Source organism: Octopus bimaculoides, chromosome 15 (assembly GCF_001194135.2).
Source record: "Octopus bimaculoides isolate UCB-OBI-ISO-001 chromosome 15, ASM119413v2, whole genome shotgun sequence".
In the NCBI taxonomy this organism is placed as follows: Eukaryota; Metazoa; Mollusca; class Cephalopoda; order Octopoda; family Octopodidae; genus Octopus; species Octopus bimaculoides.
Genome location: NC_068995.1, coordinates 33,824,185 through 33,847,323, shown reverse-complemented (window position 1 = coordinate 33,847,323; position 23,139 = coordinate 33,824,185). Strand labels below are relative to the sequence as shown.

The following is a 23,139-nucleotide window of genomic DNA, read 5'->3' as shown; positions in this document are numbered from 1 at the left end:
GACACGTAAAAGCACCCACTACACTCTCTGAGTGGTTGGCGTTAGGAAGGGCATCCAGCTGTAGAAACTCTGCCAAATCAGACTGGAGCCTGGTGTTGCCATCCGGTTTCACCAGTCCTCAGTCAAATCGTCCAACCCATGCTAGCATGGAAAGCGGACGTTAAACGATGATGATGATGATGATGAACACAAACACTTTGTGATTTAATAGCATTCAATGTGATATCTGTTAAACAGAAATTATTTTTATTTAATGAAAATTTAATAAAATCTAATCATAAGTGAAATTATGCTAAATACAACTAAAAGGTAGAAGCTTTTTTTAACAAATTTTATCCTGAAAGTCACCTGCAAAATTACACAGGTGCACAAATTACATGGGTTTTTACGGTATTCGTTGTGTTACTGTATGTTTTATTCGATTTGAATACATAAACTAAAAGCTATAGAGTAATAAATAGTGAATTATTTCTAAAATTTTATGAATGGTTTCTTCAAGATAATCCCAATTTTATTTTTCAGTTTAAAGATATTAACCATGCACACTCTGTCCTTTGTGATAGTTCAAAACGACGAATATATGACCAGTATGGGTCTCTTGGGCTGTATGCAGCAGAAACTGTTGGAGAAGAAAATGTTAGCTTCTATTTTCTGTTAAATAGTCGATGGGCAAAGGTAAGAGTTTCTTTTATTCAATCCTATTTAAAAGCAAATTCCACATTTACATGACATTTGACACAATTTGATGAAAATTATTGTGTCCTGAAAGTGAAATATTAAACTTCATAATAATAATTGTATGTAACATAGGCAAAGAAGTTTGGAGGGAGTGGGGGTTGTTTGTTAAGTCCACCCCAATTCTTGATTGAATTATATTTTATTGACTTTGGAAGGATGAAAGGCAAAGTTGACTTCAGAGGATTTGATACAGCATAACGGTATGGACCAAATATTGACACTCTGACAAGTCTGCTTATTAATAATAATGTAGATAAAATATTTCAGAAGGGAAGGACATGGGAAAACAAGAGAGAAATAAAGCTAGTATGCTCTATTGAATCTACAATGCCAGTGTGCATGTATGACAAAAGTGCAAGTATGTTGAGAAAAAAAAATTAGGCTTAAGAGGAATCAGATGTAGTGTGCAAGAGAGAAGACTGCACTGGTATGGTCATGTGATGTGTATGGATGAGGACAGCTGTGTAAAGAAGTGCTGATCACTAAATGTTGATGGAACTTGTGGTAGAGGAAGACCCAAAAGTGGTGAAGAATGACCTCCAGATGTTGAGCCTCATGGAAAAGATGACAAAGGACCAAGATGATTAGCAATTAGGTGGGCATGCTTTCTCAAGCATAGCCAAGCAAAAATGAGGCCCAAAAAGCACATTGCCTATGTCTAAAGTTCCTGCACACAATCTCAACCTCCTACCTGCACAGCCCATGTCTATGCATCTAATCATCCCTGATGCATAAACACATAAAACCCATCCTCTTATCACCCATCATTCACACAATTCATCTTCTTAGAACTCTCCTGTTCGTCAGTACCCATTCAGCTGTTGTAATAATGAGACCACTTCCTTCTACAAGCTCTCTTTGTGTCATCCCTTACATTTTTATTTCACTTAATACCCCTTTCCCTGTGAAGTCCTGTGTTTTGCCAGCAGCAGTCCTTCCCCCATTACCTCTGTCCATTTCCCACCATTTCCACTTTTGTGTACTTTTGACCTCACCTCTAGTAAAGTTCATCTCCCTCACACACCACCCCCATTCACTTCACACCATCTTGGCTGTCAACTATCATTTCTCTGATCCACATCTTTCTTTGCTTCCCCCCTCCAACAGATATTCAGGATTGGCCTTGCCTCCACTCATGTTCACCACTCTGTATTTCCCTATCCCCATCCATCTGTCACTCTCCTTCACACTCCCACAAACTTACCCCCCATACCACTTCTCTTTATTCACCTTCTTGTAACTTGAGGCTATACGTGAGGTATCTTCACCATCCTCTTTCTCTTCTGACTGGTGTAACCATGTATATCTCCTACAACAAGACACTTGTTCCTGTCCCACTAAAGTCACATCCCTTAATACTACTCACCCCTCAGGTGAAGAGTCTTGTTAGTTAGTTGGTAACCTTACTAGTCCAGTATCATGTTAAAAAGCACCCAGTACACTCTGTAAGGTGGTTAGCATTAGGAAGAGTATCCAACTACAGAAACTTTACTAAATCAGGTATTGGAGTTTGACCCTGTCTTCTGGCTCATGAGTCCCTGTCAAACTGACCAACTCATGCCAGCATGGAAAACAGAAGTTAAATGGTGATGATGATGAATCACCAATTCTCTGTAAGACTGTTTTCACAGGGGAGTATAAAATACTTAAATTCCCATTGCTTTTTTTTTTATTACTATAATTGCTTGTTTTTAGCATCTAGCATGAAAAGCCACACCATTTATAAGCTGTTATTTTTTCATAACATTCAAAGGTTTTTAATACTTCACCTCTAAAACCATCATTTAGGCTTAACATTATGTTATCTCTTAGGCATATTGCTTTATTTGCTTTTGTCAATTTGGTTGATAAAGCATCACTTCCTTATTTTGAGTGTTGGCTGTTGTAGTGTCAATTTGTAAATACAGCTCTTCTAATGTATGAAAATATCAGACCTTATAGAACCATCCAACATTTTACTATCCTAAAAAAATTAAGTGGATGTGTGGAATCATCTCGTATGGTCACCCTTCTGGATCTTTTTTTTTTTTTTCTTTTTCAAAGTATTTTTAATCCTTTCACTGTGAAATAAAATTTCATAGTTTTTCCAATAAGGATGTTAAATATCCACACAAAAATAGAATTGGTATTTTCTGCAAGTCATGTTGCCTCAGTAAACTTAACATGTCTCATCAGAAAATTGTTTCAAATATGATATTCCCCAACAAAAGACAGATTGTCATATAAAACTGCTGTCTGCTGTTGAGTAATGAAATTTCAAGTGGATATGTTTGCTTTCTACAGAAAATTGGTTTAAGAGTGAATGGCTAAATTCAATTAGTTTATAGAAATCACTATGCATCTAAAACTATTGTGCAACCTATAAATTTGATGTAGCATATCTGTTCAAATCTTCTGTTAACTTTATGGATATAATTATTCATGGATTTTACCTCTTCTGTTAACTTTATGGATATAATTATTCATGGATTTTACCTCTTAATGAACTTTTTAGAAGATATTAAGGGTTTTTTAAGAAATGTAATTATTTATTTTAGCAATTTACATACTTACAATAAGAAAGTACCATCTGGCATGTTTTTGCTCGGTGTCCCAGCTCCACAGCAGTGCCTGGCTCAATACAGTGCCATCACTCTCAACTGGCACTCAGCTGGATAGCAACTGTTTGTACATTAGTGCTTCCCAGGGGCTTTGCCTCCTAATCTGTGAGCCTCACAAATACCACTGTAAATTTACTGTGGATTCATTCATTCTCCACCCATTGTCATGATATGATAGTGCTGACTGCTTCCACGCCATGCTGCTCTCAATGAGATCATGAAGCATGGCCTAGACACTGCAGGCATCCCTTCTCAGCTTAAGCGAGTAAGACTGGACAGAATAGACAGTAAAAGTCCATAGTAGTAGGCCCCTCATCTGAGATGCCATATGCTGTAACACCCTTTCCAGTGGCATTCTGGTGTGTTCTGCTGCCAGCCCAGGCTTCACTACTCATCAGAGCGAACTGTTAAAGTATTGGCTACTCTCTGATAGGTTTGTAGTCAAGCTTGTAGCAATGGAGACCTCTGATGTTCTTGGCCCCTAGAATACATCCTTACTCATTACTATAAGGGAAGAGATTGCTATCCACAAGTGCAAGACCTGTGAGTTGGAGTGACAGTTCCAGCATGTCTCCTTTGCCATCCCCCAAAGCAACAACACCTCCATTTTGTCTGCCAAAACTGTGAAGCAGATTGACAAGTCTTTTTATAGCTGTTGCATCTCTTAAGACCATACATATCCTCTTAAATGTTTAATTAATTTCAATTGTATTTGTTTGTTGTTATAAAGGCTGACATACTTGTATTGATAAAATTGATAAAGTGAGCCTAACCTACAAAAAATAAATAAAAATAGTTGTTTAAAAATGTTAAAAAAAAAAAGAAAAGCTTGTGTATGAGAGTGAAGAAGAATATTTAAGGTAGCTATATATTTTTAGACTAATAAAACCAATATATTAATTACATTGAGTGAGTCTTAAAATAAAAGTTACTTTATATAAATCATCAGAAAATAACTAGATTAAGGTTTTTTCCTGTTCTATATTCTTTCCTACATGTTAGCATATCAGTTTTATGTAGCACCTACTATAAAGTGCTATCATTTACATTTTTTATTAATTAAAATCTATACTAATTACTGTTTCATTACTTTTCTAGGCCTTGTTTTGTTTCTGTGGATTGATAACGGGTTGTTACTTCTGCTTGTGTTGTTGCTGTTGTTGCAACTTTTGTTGTGGAAAATTTCGGCCACAAATGGATCAAGAAGACATGGATTATTCATTCCTACATGTAAGTATTTCATTTCAATTACATTTCGTTTTTATTTTATTTTAAATTTAATAGTTACATTATTTTAATTATTCTAACTCTAATTATAATGTCGTTTTTATTTCTAACAGTTTGCTTTTTGAAAATAATTGTTTTTATATAAAACATAACTTCTTAAACTGCAACAAATTAGATGGCTTAATCTGTGTTTCTTTCTAACATTTCCAAATTCATGCTTTCTCTTTGTAGATCAGGTTTTCCTGAATGAGTGCTCTTTCTTATTGAGTAAAAGAATTCTGAAGAGGGTTTGGGGTTTAGTTTAGGGGTGCTTTGAGCCAAAACATGCTTCTTTTACCATAATACTTGTCATCATTTGACTTCAACTCCAACAATTATTCTCTTATTGACCCATTACTTTTATATTCTTGAGGAATATATTTATCATGTAACCTACCATGATGATCATTAATTATCAAGAGTACCAATAATAATTGGTATTCTTCTTGTAAGCTTTCTGCAGCAGCAATGTTTTGAGCAATCAGATTTAAAAAAAAAAATTTAATTAATTAAATTGGTGGTCAGAGAGTAAAAAAGCAACAGGATTGATTTTAGATTGCAAGATTTTTAATTCTTTTGTTTACTTTGCCCAAAATATTTCTTTTCTCTTTTTTTTCTTTTTACTGTCTTCTCTGCTATTTCTTTTAGACTTTCAGATGTTTATTGATTTATTTTTCTTATCTTTTGTATTTTTTCTTAATTCTTTATTTTCTGCAAAAGGCTGACCTTTGAACTTTCTTGATTTTTTTTTTATATACTTCTTTCTCTTGACATTTCACCATAACTGCCTCCTCTCCTGTCCAATCCCCTCCTTTGTCTCTGTAGAATTGATAGTTCTACACTGTGGGATACACAACATATAGCAGGGTGTATGCTACATTATTATTTCTTCTGTTTATCTAATATATTCCTGGCTGGAGGCAAAGACAAAAATAACAACAATGGTTCATAAAGTAGCTCCCTCCTACAATTTTTTTTCTTTTTTCCTTGCTCATGTGGCTCTGGTTTTAATATCTCCAGTCTTAAAGCTAAAATAATTGAGATGTTTTCTTCATAATTAAAGCACTTTAGTGTGTTACAAATGTTAGTTTTCCATTAAAGTAACAGAAATTCAAGTTATAACAATAAATAAAATTTAAAAACTTGTGTGCAAATTATTGTTAGCCATTTAAAATGCCCTGTTATTATCATCTATTGTAACAGACTGGGATCTTTGGGGTTTGACGGGCAACATTTGTTTTCTTAACGAAACACTTTCAAACTTGGGACACTGGTAGAATGTGTCATATAAAACACCTTCTTCTCTTAACCTTCTTAACAAAATTTTGTACATCTCAAGTTATTTCATGTTAAAGTTGTCGTATTTCTGTAATTTCAACCAATCACTGACATCTATTCAGCTGAATACAATTACTGCTGTTCGGTGTCAAGTGTGTTATTCCCTGTTTAATTATATCATTATTCCCTAGTAAGGGTTTTAGGGTTGGGGTTAGGGTTCGGGTTAGGGTTAGAGTTAAGGTTATGGCAAAAATAATCATAACCATAACCCTAACCGTAATCCTAAAACTAACCCTAACTCTAAAACCCGAACCCTAACCCTAAAACCCTAAAGCTAAAACCAGTACAAACGCACAAACGATGTCATAAATAAGAGTAACACAGGTAGTTGTTGACAAACAATGGGACTAATTTTATTCAAGGGAAAAGATCCCATGACACCGTTACGGCATTAATTGTTTTCACCTCAATAGACGTCAGTGATTGGTTGAAATTACTGAAATACGACAATTTTTTTACATAAAATAACTTCGAATACAAAATTTTTTATCTGTTCTATACCACAAACAAATATTCGGTACCAAAAACACTACAAAAAAAATGTTGCCCGTCAAACCCCAAAGATCCACAGACTGTTATTTCTAGTTATACTCAGTTGTAAAACAGTAAACTAAATGAAATGTTAGAGCAACAAGGGCAGTAGGGGTGAAAAAGTTTAGGAATCACTATTGTAAACTTTTTAGAATCTGAAATTTTTTTTTATCTTATCTCTCAGATGCATCTAACTTTCTTAATTTGTTTTCAAATTATCGGTGTTCACCACTTACCAAATATCTCATTTTCATTTACTTTATTCCTTTTATATTGGTCAACAAATGTTTAAGGTAGTAAGTGTATACATAACTTTATCTAATTATCTTTTAAGAATGTGAGAGGATGTGTATATGCAGCATTTAATAATTTGAAATATTTAATGCTTGGATTGTTAAGCATTATGACATTTCTGTATTCTGTATTGTCTTGGTAAGGGGACTAGTGTAACTATTAAGGGTAACCACAATCTTCACTCTGGTTATTTTCAATTCACTTGAAAAAAATCTTCACTCTGGTTATTTTCAATACACTTGAGAAGTGAATTATGGTTGTTGAATATAGTTAGCATTCTGAGTTAGGTTAATTTGAAAGCTTATAAAAGAATAATTGGAAACTGTAGTTTAGAGTGGTAATCTGAAGATAGATATAATGTGTTTTATAAAAAGAGCTTGGAAGACAGATATGTGACTACTAGCATATATAAATAGAATATGTAATTGGAAAGTTGTTTGAAGTAGTGTGTCAAGTTGGATACTGGAATAAAAAGTTTATATAGTACAATATATTGTATTGTTTTCAAAGCTCAGAACCCCATCAATTTATCAATTCTTAACTTTATGCAAACTTGAAAATTCTAAAAATTTAGTTAAGTTTTATTATTAAAAATTTTATTAACCATATGTTAATTAGTTGTTCTACTCTTCCTTGGACAAGTTACTTAATAGAATGTCAGTGTGGCTGCTGCCATCTTCTCCCTCATCCTGGTGTTCTACTGGATCAAGACAGACAGAGAGAGAGAGAGATATGTTTAAGGTTTACCCAGAACTACATTAGCACTTAAAACGTTTAGTGAAAACACTCACAGTAGGAGCAGTCTCAAAATAGAGGCATTTCCAAGGCAATAGTGAAGGCATGTGGCCTAGTGGTCAGAGTATTGTATTCATGATCATAAGATCAGTTCTAAGACCAGACTGTGCATTGTGTTTTTGAGCAAAATGCTCCAATCTACTTAGCTGTAAATAACTTCCCAGCAATACTTAGGAAGTTAATCCTGCAGCAGATTGGTACCCTGTTTAGTGGGAAGCATTGTAACCTTATACATCATGAAAATAGGATTAATCTCCACTCGTGAATCCTAGGACTAATGACAAATCTAAGTTATTACCAATTCTGAAGGTTAAAGTAGGGATTTTGTGAACAACTATTAGTTGATAAATAAATATCAAAATAGTATGAAAAAGATACAGAAATTTTCATGGAGCCATTATCATTATCACATGCTAATTTCTTGGAATAGGGATAGGATGAGGTTTTTTTAAATTTTATTAACGAGTAGGTTATTCAACTTGCATTCATATATGTTTCTGAACATGTTCTTGAGTATTAATTCACTCATTAAACATTAATGGTTTTCTCTTGCTGTTCCCACCCAAAACTTATTGCATAAAGAACTAAATTAGACTATGGGTGAGAATACAGTCATGTGCATTAACAAGTACTTGATTGGTAACTTTATTCTATTGACTGGTATTTTATATAATGAAAGCAAACTTGATTTTAGCTAGATTTGAGTTCAGAACCTCAGAGTCCATAACTAAGTACAGCAAGACATTTGACATTTGTATGACATTCAAATGATTCTTCCAATTACTGCCAATAAAGAAGGATTTATAAGAATATATTTACACCTTTTTGATTTTCATTCTCTTATTCTAAAGAGGCATCTACTGTAACAGTCACAATATTTCAAAGAATGTGATCAATGAGAATCTCAGTTATTTAGTTCCTTATTTCACAACTCTCCTTCAAGTACCTTTCTTAAAAGAATAGAAGGGAGAAAAAAAATAATAAATGCAGATTATTATTCCAAGGTGGGGAGCAGCTCTATCAGTTAGGGGGGGGGGTTATATTATAGAGATTTCAGTGTATTTAGCATTCAGTTTACAAATTAAAAGCAAATTATTTTCTTAGAAATTCAAGTATTTCATAATTTGCTTTACCAGTATATTTTGCACTTGTGACCAAAATTATACTCCTTTCTTCAATTTGGTAATTGGAAAATATATATTTATATATATATATATATATATATATATATAACATACATATAAGAGGGATGACCACTAAGTGGACATCCAATATGCTAGAAGTAGACGCTATATTGTCTGACCACTAAGAAAAGATTATTCTCAAGAAAATTCAGCAAACGCCAGAACGTAAGCGAGCAAGACAAATGAAAAGATACAAAATATAATGATTAGTCACATACCCGGTTATGTGACTAATTATATTTTGTATCTTTTCATTTGTCTTGCTCGCTTACGTTCTGGCGTTTGCTGAATTTTCTTAGTGGTCAGACCATATGGGGTCTACTTCTAGCATATTGGGTGTCCACTTAGTGGTCATCCCCTTATATGTATGTAATATAATTTTTCTGAATCTTCAGATTTTTTTCAATATGCTAGGCCACTGGTTTTAAATTGCTATTAATCAAATTAATATTCAATTTTTCACCCTTATTATTTAAATATATATATATTCTATGAAAGTTTCATTTTGATTATCAATACCATCAATGGGTACTTCAAGGACATTTTCTTTCACCAAAGTACATTGCACTTAATACATTTCTTCGCCTTTAACAAACATTCTTTTGTGATTCACCTATTTCAAACAGTGCCTTACTCAAGTTTATTGAATTTCTTACTCTTTATTTCTTATAACTTGACTGCCTCTTATTATTTAACAACTCAGACTCTCTTCTTTACCAACGACATATTTGTGAAGAATATCTTTCATTTTTGGGTACAGTTTCATGAGTGCAGGATTTCATTTTTATTTCTTTTGTTCTTTGCAGTGTTTTTTTTCTTTTTATTTTGATTTTTCTTTGTCTATTTTAAATATTTAAAACATCTGCATTTCTTGAAGCATACAAAGCTAATTAAGGAGATAACTATTGTTATTTAATTATCTCTATTGCTGTGCTGTGCTACAGAATAAATTTGCAGATTTGAGTCAGACTGCATGCTTAAACTAGTTAAATTTAAGTGCACTAGACAGTTGTAAATGGCTGTCTTTGTTTATACAATTTTACTGATGATAGAAAAAAGGTGGGTCACCTGGATTATAGTTTTGATTATCATTATTATTTCATAAGTAACCATTTACCTTGAAACTATAGTCCAGCTGATCTCTTCTCTGTCTCCATGGTGAATTTGAATAAAGACTGCATGGCAACTTGGGCAAGTGTCCTCTACTGTAGCCCCAGGCCAACCAAAGACTTGTGAGTGGATTTGGTAGATAGAAACTGAAAAGAAGCTCATTGTGTATGTGGGTGTGTGTATGTTTGCTTCTCCTTGTCTTGACATCATGTGATAGTTGTAAATGAGCATCATCCATAGAAGTAGTGCCAGTAATTTCCAAGATTCTGCAAAGACATGCCTGGCCATGGGAAAATATTACTTTTCTTTGAAACAGGTGTAGATTGGAACAGAAAAAAGCATCTGATTGTAGAAAACATGCCTCAAATTCCGTCTGACCCATATAGCATAGAAAAGTGAATGTTAGATTGATAATGATGATGATACTTTTATGACTGCCCAGTGCATTTAGTTGATTTTAGTTTACACAGACAGTATTGGTTGAAATTTATAGGTTTCTTCTGTAGTAAATTCATAAAAAAGCAAACACTAACACATCATTCATTATTTTTTTTATATCTGTTATTCTCTCAGCCCATATTCTGAGAGTTTTGTAAATCCTCAATCTAATTTTGGGGAATTTCCTTTGAGAATTTGTGGCTTTAATAACTTGATCCAAATGATCCACCTTATCTTGATGGTCAGCCCTCAAAAAAAAAAAAATCAACATCAATACAGAGCATTCTTGTTAGGCAACTTATACCACAATAAAAACACTGATTATTTTTGAGACACTTTACAAACTTCAGTCCCATTTTGGCTATATCCACCACATTTTACTTATTCACAATCCACTCCTTATTTTTCTCTCTCTCCTCCTATTTTTTAACTCCTCTTTGCTGTCTAAGCCACACCCTATATTCTTGAAAGTTGGTATTTGTACTTAGATAGAATTCACTCTCCCTACCATACACCATTTTCATCTGAACTTCTAATCACTCTGGTTCAAAATCTCCATCTATCTAAATTCATCTATCTCTACCACTTTATGAATTTTTCCAACTACTAACAACTGTTCAACTGTCTCTTGTCCTGCATGAGAATATCTATCTTACATCACTGCTCTCTGAAGGAACATCATCCATGACTTGCCTATTCAGAACTCCTTTTTGCTCTTGCACTGACTCTGATGATATGGAAGCCTAATCTTATGCCATGCTTATTTCTCTAAAACAATTAGTATCATCACAACCCCTTGTCCCCATCAATACAATCACACCAAACACTCTTAGCCACTCTCTCACCTACAAAGCCAGCTTTTTAGCTTCTTCGGTATTTCTCCTCTGATAAAGCCAGACTTGCTAAATATTTGCTTTCCATCACATAACTTCAGCAAAAGCAAGATTGTCTCTGTCGATATATGACAGTGGTCCACATGGCCCTTGGGAATCCACATAGGATTTTGTTGTTAAAATTTATGTGCAATAAATTGGTCTCTGCTTCTACAATACACAAAATATTTTAACATTTATTTTGTATAATTCCTAATAATATCTAATTATTGGGAATTATATAGGATTTTCTTAAACACTGAATGGCTATGGGGGACCAGTAGAGTAAAACAGGAATCAGAGGGAGTCCATAGACAAAAAATGGTTGAGAACCTGCTAGCTAGGTTGCCTACCTAAAGCTGTCACCATCTCATCACCGTCTCATGGATTGAAAGTTTTCTGTCAAACTTCTTTGCAACATGTGTTGATGGTGCTCATTCTAACCCATATTCTATCAAGTTTTGTGGAAGCCAACAGCTTGGTTATGCCTCCCACGTTCTTCATTGCGTCCATTAATGACACTGCTTGCCATTATGTGGGACTGAACACACTCTCTTGTGCAGATAATACCATTTTTCTTTCCATCTTAAACTTCTACACCCAAGCATTCTCCTGCAACCTAGATCCATCATGCTAGACCTGCACTACTGCTATAAGCAAAGAAACCTAGGAAACATCTTCCAGTGGATCAATGGAAGTATGATAACTTATTCTTCAACAGTACATACATCAAAGGAGTAATGTTGCACTAATCCTTTCTTACACATGATTGACACACAACTACAGATCCCCCAAAATCATACACGTTTGGCCATCACAATTACTAATGATTTTTCAAGTTAACTTCACATTTATAACATAAACAACATTTCATCCTAAAGATAAATTTCTTTTCTGGTTCTGAAAATTTTCTGCTTACATAACTGGAATGATTTTACCGCTACACTGTTTTAAACTGCATCCAAAAATCAAATTCAACCTCCAGCATATCACTGCGAGTCCATTCTCTCTATCTCTCTCTTTATATGTATATGTATATATATATATATATATATATATATATATATAAAATCACAATTTGCGACCAGTAGCATTGTTGGTTACACACACACATGATGAATTTCCTTTAGTTTCCATTTCCAAAATTTGCTCACAAGATTTTGGTCAGCACAGGCCTATATTAGATACTTGGCCAAGGTTCCACACTGTCAGAATGAAACCAAGACAACATGGTTTGGAAGCTAGTTTCTTAAATGCACAGCTATGCTGTCATTTTTAAAACTAATTTTCCACTTCTGAACATCTCTAATTTTATTGGAATTTAAGTTTACTGAAATGATGATTGAATAATTATCTTTGACACTAATCACTTGAGTTATTCTTGTAAAGAACTGAGATAACTAATTAAATCCTCATCTTCATATTTACTTTTTGTATTGATGACTAGAAAGTATCATCATCATTTAACGTCCATTTTCCAAGCTGGCATAGGTTGGATGATTTAACAAGAGTTGGTAAGCTGAAGAGCTGCCCAGGCTCCATGTCTGTTTTGGCATGGTTTCTGTGGTTGGATGCCCTTTCTAACACATGCTCTTCATCATTTTAAGTATAAAGTTAAGATAATCAAGGATTACAAAGTTTAATGTTCTCAATACTAAAGTATTTTGTAACACCTTTTCTTCTACCTGCTGTTGCTTATCCTCTAGAACTAACTCATAGCACTTATCCAAATTGCATGTTTTAAAAATAACTAAATTAAATATTTTTTTAATTTTATAACTTCACTTATGAATATTTTTAAAACTTTGGTTTTCTGAAATTCCTGTATTCTCATATTACTTTCATGGGATTAATTTAACATCTTTGATTCTAACCCACCAGAGACCATCCCTGGTTTCATAGTACAAATGTCTTGTTTTCAAAAATTCTGAAATGAAATCTTGCATCAAAACTTAATGCTAATTATGTTCCTAAAAACCAGCTTAGTAATAACAAAGTAATGTTACTAAATTCTTCATTATTTTTAAAATTAATAAGTAAACACAGAATGTCTCAATAGAAATATTGTGACAAAAGGGTTAAGCACAAATTCAGTTTTAATGTTCATGGAAATTTAAATTCTCTTCAATTACAAGCTAAATTTTACAGCTGCTAGACTACAAGTTCTTTAACCCTTTAGCATTTAAACCGGTCATATCCGGCCAAAAGTATTCTGCCTATTCTATGTTCAAACTGACCAGATCTAGTCTTTCACACCAACCCTACAATAACATTTTAAAGATTAACAGCTACCTCATCAAAATCTCATAGCTACAAGATAATGCATGATTAGTTCAAAACAATGTGGATAAAAAAGCATTAATTATGGCAGAATAATGTGAACACTAAAGGGTTAATACTGGAATTTCATTTTGACAATTTTGTGTTTAGGTTCTGAACCATGCATTTGCTCAATATCTCAATATATATTTTTTACTTCGTCATCATCATCATTTAAATATCCGTTGTCCATGCTGGCATGGGTTGGACAGTGTGACCAGAGCTGGTAAGCTAGGGGGCTGCACCAGACTCCAGTCTGATTTGGCATGGTTTCTACAGCTGAATGCCATTCTTAACACCAACCACTTTATGTAGTGTACTGGGTGCTTTTAACGAGGCACCAGCTGGGACACTTTTACATGGTACCAGCATCTATGAGCTTGAAAATTAGGACTTCTCATCCTGCATGGATGAATGGCCATGATTTTACTTAGCTTGACATGTCTTCTCAAGCACCGCAAACCACCAGAAGTCTCGATTCCTTGTCATCTCTTATGCAAGGCCCAAAGTCTGAATGTCCTTCCTCACTACCTCATCCCATGTCTTCCTGGGTCTACCCCTTTCACATGTTCCCTCACTGCCATTTAGCATAGCTGTTCATACACAGATATTATAAAATCTGCCTTTCAGTCTGAGGAAGAGGCCCTAGTAAAGCTCTCTGAAATTTGCTCAGACTGTTCTTATTCTAGCAACTATGCTTTCATATCTTCCTCCTCCATTGCTAACTTGGTCACCTAAGTAATGGAAACTATCTACTACATCTAAGGATCTCCCTGAACACTTAAGAGAGTCTATTTCCTGTACATTCCCAGCATTTAATGTACCTGCACATCTTCCACACACAAAGGCTGTTTTCCCTGGTAACCTTCCTGTGATACTGCTGCACATCTTATGTGTCAATAGCTTGCACTGGGTACATTGTATGGAATTTCTACCAACACCTTTTCTACATATCGAGCAGGACTATCTCTCATGACACTGCTAATAACTTCACCAACTCTTAGCATTTTGAGGTGGTTGTCACTATTGTTTTTGAGTAATACTAGTAACACCTTTGCTTAAAAAAAGAACCATTGAATGGAAATAGCTGGTGAAATGTTGTACTTCGTGATTCCATCACTTGGTTTTTCTTGGTTTCATTCCACTAGATTAAAACTTGAAAAAAGTTGTCCTCATTTTAAAGTCATTAGAAAATTCATTCAGGTAGCTTTTACTGCTACATTGATTAGATCAATTGCATTGGTTCTGCTTTGGATGGATAAAAGGACAAACCAGTCAAGTAAATCAAAGCAACAACCTTCTTTGGCAACCATTCTGCCATATGATGGTGTTTCAGTTAAAGAAACATGATCAGGATAACACTTAAAAGCATTGTCAACATAAATGATATAATTTTGTCATTCCATTTTCACTTTTGTTGTTTTTCTAGAATAGCTCCTCATGAAAGTAAGTCATTTGATGACTTACTAATAATCCATAAACTACTCCTGTTTGACATGTTAGGGTTAGTGTGTACTTATTGATCAATTGACTTTGCACTTCATCCCAATACAAACTGATCACTGCTAGGCAGCTAACAAAGCAGTTTTGAATAATTCCATTTCTTTTTCATGCTATCATTGTTATTGTGTTGCTAACTGTGTTAGCTGTTGCTAGTAAAAGACTTCTCTCTAACATGTTTGATGTTGGTGATACTATTGATGTCATTATAAGAAGTATTACTATTGATGGGGGTAATTTTTTAATATCATGAGATATATATATATATATATATATATATATATGTTTAAGTGGTTAAAAAATCCAATCCTTGTTGTGGAATTCACAAGTGAAGATTGCTACAAGTAATGAATGCTAGTTTGAATAGTTTCTTATGAGTCCATTCATAACTCCTTTACTACAGAGTTTTAGAAAAGATATACAGACATCACAGGGTCAAGAGGACTCTTTAGCCTTGCCAAAGACAAGACAGCTTCTGTAGCTTTGATGTTAGGAAGGGCCTCCAGCTGTAGATAACTGGAATGTCAGAGCAAGATGTAATCCTCTGACCTGTTGTAACCTATTAAACTGTCCAACCCATGCCAACATGGAAAGTAAACTTAAAATGATTATGATGATGATGCAGCAGCTGTTAATAATATCCTTCAAGGACTTAGAAGGCTGTCTTTTCAACCCATTGCAGAGTGGGGAAATAGACCTATTTATAATAAATACATGAATCATTGCACCTCACCTTCCCTAAATGTAAACAGCACACAATTAGAACCCTTGCAATTTTCAAATGCTAGATCTCACTTTGCAGAGCATCTTGCTTTGTGAACACACATTCTTAGCATAGAAAAGACATCTCAAAGATTGGCCATTTTATTCAGAGCCATAAAATACTTCAACCTGCAATAGTTATTAACTCACTTTGAAGCTCAGGTGAAACTTTCAGTAGAGTACTGCTCTCACATCTAGGATGGTGGTGCTGCTATAGACACACAGACCTAGACCATATCCAGAGAAAGACCACAACTGATTATCATAAAGTTCCTCACTGACACTCTCTAACCTCTCACCCACAGATATACTCTAGACTCTGACCCACATCTTCTAACTCCACCTACTGTGATAGCCTCTATTCTTCAGAGCTAGCTAACTAACTTCACACCCCACTCCACTCAAGCACTCTCCACGTAGTTGTTTCCCCTCTTCTGGTCACTCTTCATGTGTTCAACCCCACTCCAAAGCCCTGCACTAAATGCTATACCCAGTTCTTCCTCTTCAAAATGTCACCTCTTTGGAGTTTATTCCTGCACTTGTTTTTCCTTTCATTATCAACTTGCAACACTTAAAATGCAATATTTATGGCATCAATTTCATAATTATCACAGAGGGCTTGTGAAGGGAATGGAAACTGCTCCTTCTTCGTAGCCTAACTAATAATGATGATAATAAAATAACAGTAATAATCATCATCATCGTCATCATTTAACACCCACTTTCCATGATGACATGGGTTGGACAGTTTGACTAAGAACTGGCAAGCCAGGAGGTAGCACCAAGCTCTAATCTGATTTGACTAGGTTTCTACAGCTGGATGTCCTTCCCAATGCCAACCTCTCCAAGAGTGTAGTGGGTGCTTTTTATGTGCCACCAGCATGGGAGCCAGTCAGGCAGCACTGGCATCAGCCATGCTTGAATGGTGCTTTTTACCAGTCAGCAGCATTGGCATAATGCTCATTGTTTTCTTCACAAGAATTGGATGCCACCTAATTTAAGTAAAATTAAGAAGCCATTATCAGTCTTTTGCCAGTCCAATCTCAATGTTAAGATACTTCTGATCACAGTTGTTGTCATCTAGTTCATAACATTGATGAACAGTAACTAGGTTAGTTCAGTTGTAAACTAACACTGAACTTATACTGTCCATTAAACTTATTTCACCTCTCATTATCATCATTCACACAGAGAAAGAATTAGAATATTTACTTTTATATTTAGTACAATTTCTACACAGAGTAGTCTTCATGGTTTCTATCAATATTACAAATACAGAAATTCCAGTAGGTTGTATATGAAATGTTATTTCTCTTCACTATTGTGTTCTGTTCTGTCTTTTTAATTTATAATGCATGTTAGTATAAAACAAAGCTTTCTCTCTTTTGGTGTATGTGAGCTAAGTTGTAATATAAGGACTATAATTGAACTTCAAATTCTTGCTTTGTTGCTGTAAAACATTGTGTTACTTCTGTTCTCTTTATATATATATATATTCACACACACACACATATATATACACACACAAATATATATATATTCACACACACACACACACATATATATACACACACAAATATATATATATATACACACATACATATATATACATGCACACACATACATATATACACATGTATATATACATACACACATATATATACATACAGACACATTCATATATATCTATACACACAATATATATATATATATACACACATATATATATGCACACACATATACATGTGTGTGTATATACATGTGTGTGTGTGTGTGTATATATATATATATATATATATATATACACACACACATACATATCCACACACATATACATACATATATACACATATATACATACATGTGTGTATATATACACACACACACATAATCATTTAAAGTTAGGTACTTTGTTTTCTATTATATTTTTTTATGCACCTTTTCATTTATATATTTTCAGGATATTTTCAATGGTCTATTCTGTCTGTTTAAATGCTTTTGGTAAATTAAGAAACAAAGAAAGAGTAGACAAAAAAATTCATTTATATTTAAAAGCAAAGTTGCTAGCAATTGGCTTCTAAGTTGTATCTATGCCAAATCCATTTGAAATTGTGGTTATTTTATTCTTTTTTCTTCTATTTCTACTTCCCTTGAATATACAAATAGACTGAGAATTAAAACTGTAAAAATTAGTGCCCAGTCCAAGCAGCTGACTGCAGCCATGACTTTGGAATAGTTCATAATTAAGTGCAAGATTTACACCTATATTCATATTTTCTACAATAGTCTCAATTCTGTCATGTGATAAACATTCTTTTTCTGTTTTTCTGTATTTCAGTCTAATTTATCAAAAATATGTTAAATAACACTGAATTGTCTACATTCTCCTCCCTGTCTCTCTTTCTCTCTCTATACAGCATTCATACTCTCTCATTGTGCATTCTCAAATCTGACTTACTTCCAATTATTCAATCTCAAACTATTCTCTACAATTTTCATTATTCATATTCAGCTCATTCTCTCTCTCTCATTATTTTCAACACACACTCTCTCTCATTATTTTCAACACACACACTCTCTCTCTCTCTCGTGCATTATTTTCAACTCTCTCTCTCATAAATTATTTTCAATTCTCTCTCTCATACATTATTTTCAACTCCCTCATGCTTTATTTTCAACTCTCTCTCATCTCTTAATTCACTCTTTCTCTCCTTTGTTTTCTCTATATTTTTAGTGCCTTTATATCCATTAGATTCCATCCATTTATTTATCCAAACAAAAACCATTATATCTCAACCTGCTGTCATTATTCATTATCTTAACCTGCCTCACTCAGCCTTCACTCATTGTAATTGACCATATTTATCTTTTCCTCTCTAGTTTCTAAGGATCTTACATTTAACTTCCTATGTCTCAATTACTACATGAATCATTACATTTTTTTTTTTTTTTTTTGACACGAGTAATTCTTTCTACCTACACAACTCCGTGATTCATTAGAACCATCTCCAGCACTTAGCTACCACAAGTCCTCCTAACAGGAATAAAGAAACTATTGAGAAAATCTTGGATAAAAATATTAAAATTATATTAGTGTTTACATTACCATAATACCATTGAAATAATTCTGCTAATATGTACTACAAGAATACTAAATATTTTTTGTTTTTGTTGTTTCTTTTTACTTTTTTGTACTTGTGTTTAAAATATAATTTGAAAGAGAGACACAGAAAGATACAGTTGATTTCATTGAATTTCGAAGAGAAATCCATACTTTTCACTTCATGTTTAACATTTTAAAACCTTTCCCAGCAGTAAATTTAGTACCCTTAGTTTTTGTTGTTACAGAAGGATCCTGAAAAAGGGGACTTTGATCAGCCACGGGTAAGATTTGCTAAACACCATTGGCAGGGTCTAAAGTTCCTTGCATTCCTTCAACTATCAAACTTGCATGGTCCTGGTGTTTCACTTCTCAGCAGAATCCTCCTCATCATCCTATCAAGCCTTGCTCCTAATTTTTAACTTCCTCTTTTATTTATTATTTTAACTTTATTTTTTGGTTGGTTTTAATTTTTATTTACTTTAATAACCCATTCCTCTAACTACTTCAAACACTACTGGAATTACTAATGCACTAACCACTCTTTTCTCTGTGAATTTGGTTCTTGGTTCTTTCTATTTCAAAGATCATTAAAAATTATTCCTTTTGAATTTACACCCTAAGAACTGATCAACTAAGCCAGATATTGCGTTATGTCACAATGGTAACTAAATATGTAAGATTTAAATTTCAAAGTCTAAAATAAGTTCAGGTGGTAGGATTTGTTGTATGTGTGTGTGTATGCACACACAATATTATAGTGGCATCAGACTGCCTAGCTAGTAGTCCTCTATCTAAAAGCTTCTCAGTTTGTGACCAGCACAGCAGTTTGGGTTCAAATTTCTCTAGACGCACTACATGAATATGGTTTTCAGTTGGTAACCCTCTCATTCACTTGGTTATGAATTTGATAGATAAATTTATATTTTCGTGATTGGTTGGTTAATTAAAAATAAAAACAAACCTGTTGTCAGGGTAGAATAGTGAAACAGTGGAAGTTTTCATTACTAACTAGTCATTTGTAATCTTACATTGAAATTGATTTATTAGTTTGAATGTGAATAAATAACTAAATGATAATTTTAATATGACTATTAAAGAAAAAGGTAAACTGCTTCATATCTATATAACTGATTATTTTTACATCAGTATAATACTTTTAGACGTCAGTTAAAACACACACCGAGGTCAACTTTGCTTTTCATCCTTTTGGGAGCACTGGGAGTTGATGTAATTGACTTACCCCTCATCCCTACCCTGCCAAAAAAAATTTCAGGTCTTGTGCCTATAATAAAAAGGGTCATTACAAATACCTGATTTAATAAAAATGACTAATCTTTCAATGCTGGTGTGGAAAAAAAAACAACTTTAAATCATTTTATGTTCCCTCCTTTTCCAATTATTTTCCATATAAGACTATGTTGTGTAGGACTTATACAGTGCAATATTTAATAAGCTGGACATTTCTAAATATATCAGCAAATAAGTAGAACTGGAACTTGATATTATTCAAAAAAATTTATGGAAACAGTTCTGTGACTTGACCATCACATAATGACCAATACTAGGGCTTGAACTCATTTAATGGTCACAATAGTAAGGTCAGTTGTTGAATATCTTAATCTCCTAGTCATGACACCTTTAGGTTAAAAAAAAAACTATTTACTGAGTTTACTTTTTGTGTATTTAGATGTTTTGACTACTGGTAAGGAATTTGGAACTTGTAAGAGGAGAAATGTTTATTCTCGTTAATAAATTTATATATATATATATATGATGAGTATATGGGGATAAATTATACAGGTGAGTACCATACAAGCACTCAGATATATTCTGGGTTCACATTGAGTAGTAAGAAGCACCTAAGATTATTTACGGTGAACAATCCCACTAATTCATCTGATGAGTAAATCCTGGGTTCACCATCCCGAAAATATTCAATATGTATGTATTGAGATAAGATAATGTAGGTTTTTACCTTGTGAAACACTTCTGCAGACAGCAGCTAACTGAAAATTGCAAAAGGGAGATATATCCCCTTAGGAATCTGTTGTTTCAAATAAAACAGAAAATCTGCAAGTTCCATTTCTGACACAGAATATGAATAATGACAATTGGAGATTGGAGTTTATGGCATTTTTATTTCATAGCCAACAGTTGTTTCATATTCAGTAAATCAGTAATTAATTTAATTTTGATTTTAGAATGTATGAAAGCTATTTTAGTTCTCTGTTGTTTATAAATCTTAGAAAAATTAAATTTCTTCACTATAATAAGTAAACTTTGCAGCTGAGTATAGTTTTTAAGAACTATTCAAAATTCAATGTTTCAATTACTGTTATTCATATCAATAAAGTTTGTTCAGATCAATAAAAGCTGTTGAGATTTAAAGCCTATTTTTCCATTTCCCTTCCCTTGCACTAGCAATGTACAGCTTTAACTTATTGTATCAGCACAACCCATAAGACAAAAAAGTTCTAAATCAAAAACAAAATCTTATTTCTCGAATTTAAATTTTGTGTAAAATCTACTTCAAGTTTTTTAGTCCCCCCCCACCACCACCACCACCACCACTTCCCAGATGAACTGTTTTGGCAGGATTCTATTGTTTTGTTTAGAACCACATAGGACATTGACTAAGATTAAGAGAAAAGATAATTTAGAGAAATAGAACAACTTGAAGCCCTTAATGAAATAGCTATTTTGAAGCAGTAGTAAGTAGGCTTACTAGATATTAATCTCTGTGGTTGTAGGCTTCCCTTTTGTTTGTATTTCTTATGCCAACTTCATAGTTTTTTGTTTTTTTTAATTGAAGAAAATAAGTGTTACTCTTGAAACTCATTTTACTTAGTAGACTTGATTTAAGTAGTGTTCCGACCAACCAATACTTCAGATTGGTTTAATTCCCTGTAATCAGCATCCTAATAAATTTCCATCTAAAACTTAGGACTCCCAGGTCCTGAGTTGTTTCAGCATTAAATTAACTTTTCAACTGTATATGTTATCATCATCATCATTTTAATGTCCACTTTTCAATGATTGCACGGGTCAGACTGAACTTGTTGCAGCAGATTTTCTATGGCTCTTCCTGTTGCCAACTCTCACCTGTTTCCCCATGGCCAGACATGTTTTCACAGAAAATTGAAAATGAATGACACCACTTGCATGATAGGGACACTCATTTACAAGTATTGCATGATGTCACGACAAGGAGACACCAAGACATCCACACATATATACATGTTACAACTATACATTCGGCCTCTTTTAATTTCCCTCTACCAGCTTCACACACGAGGCTTTGGTCGGCCTGTGGCTATAGTAGAAGATACTTCCCCAGGTGCTACACATAACTCAGCAAGAATTCGAGTAATTGGGAAGCAAACCTCTTAACCACTTAGCCATGTCTGAACTGAATATTAGGTAAATTACAAAATTCATCTAATGCTTTGTCAGCCAGTCTCCATTTAAAACTTTCCACCAGTCACTTTGGAAAGCACTGCTTGATGCTATTAAAAGGTAAAATTTAGCCACATAAACATTGATATTGGACAACCAAACCACAGAACCAATATTGCAAGTGCAAAGGCAGTTGATTAAAAGGATGCAAATGGAGTTTAACTTGGGTTTAACGTACTTAAGATATTTGGATAAATTCCACTCATAAATTGAAATAACAAATTATCTTAAGATTTTCTGACATGGCCCTTTTTTTTTTCAATTAAGTTGTTGAAGTTAAACTTGGTCTGTCCACTCCTTTGATCCTTGGACATATCTATCTGTATCTTAATGTTTTCAAATTTTGGCCTGCAATTTGGGAGGAGGAGGAGGAGGGAGTAAGTTGATTACATTGATTCCAATGTTCAACTGTTATTTATTTTATCAACCCCTGAAGGGATAAAAGGCAAGGTTGATTTTGGTGGAATTTGAGCGCAAAACATTAAATCAGAAGAAATGCCACAAAACATTTTTTCTGGCACGGTAACAATTTTGTCAGCTCACTTTCATAATGATGATAAGAATGAAGATAGCGATGATAAAAATACATATGTTGAAACAACTTGAAGTTGAGTTCAAAAATTCTATTTTAAATGGTAATTTAGTATGTTGACCTCAGGAAATCAAATTAAGAAAAGTGCTGGTTGATATGATATAAGTACCAACATTCAATACTACAACTGAGTCTACATAGCAAGAGAACTTTCATAAATAGCATTTATTTGTGTTCATTCAGCAATATGCAAGATATTCTATGCAACTCTAGATTATTTCAAGAAGTGACCCTGCCATTA

General features: G+C 33.7%; 1 protein-coding gene across 4 annotated transcripts in view; it reads left to right on the top strand.

Annotated features, from left to right (window-relative positions):
• The window catches only part of LOC106872962 (dnaJ homolog subfamily C member 5), a 103,400-nt gene that overhangs the window by 44,371 nt on the left and 35,890 nt on the right, over positions 1–23,139 (top strand). For 2 of the 4 annotated variants that reach the window (XM_052973245.1, XM_014920150.2), the window contains exons 4-5: positions 523–675; positions 4,437–4,568. In XM_052973245.1, coding sequence (XP_052829205.1) covers positions 523–675; positions 4,437–4,568 — 285 coding nt within the window. Of the gene's footprint in view, positions 1–522; positions 676–4,436; positions 4,569–19,095; positions 19,132–23,139 lie in introns of all 4 variants that reach the window. The other 2 variants (XM_014920149.2, XM_014920147.2) reach the window with 2 other exon arrangements.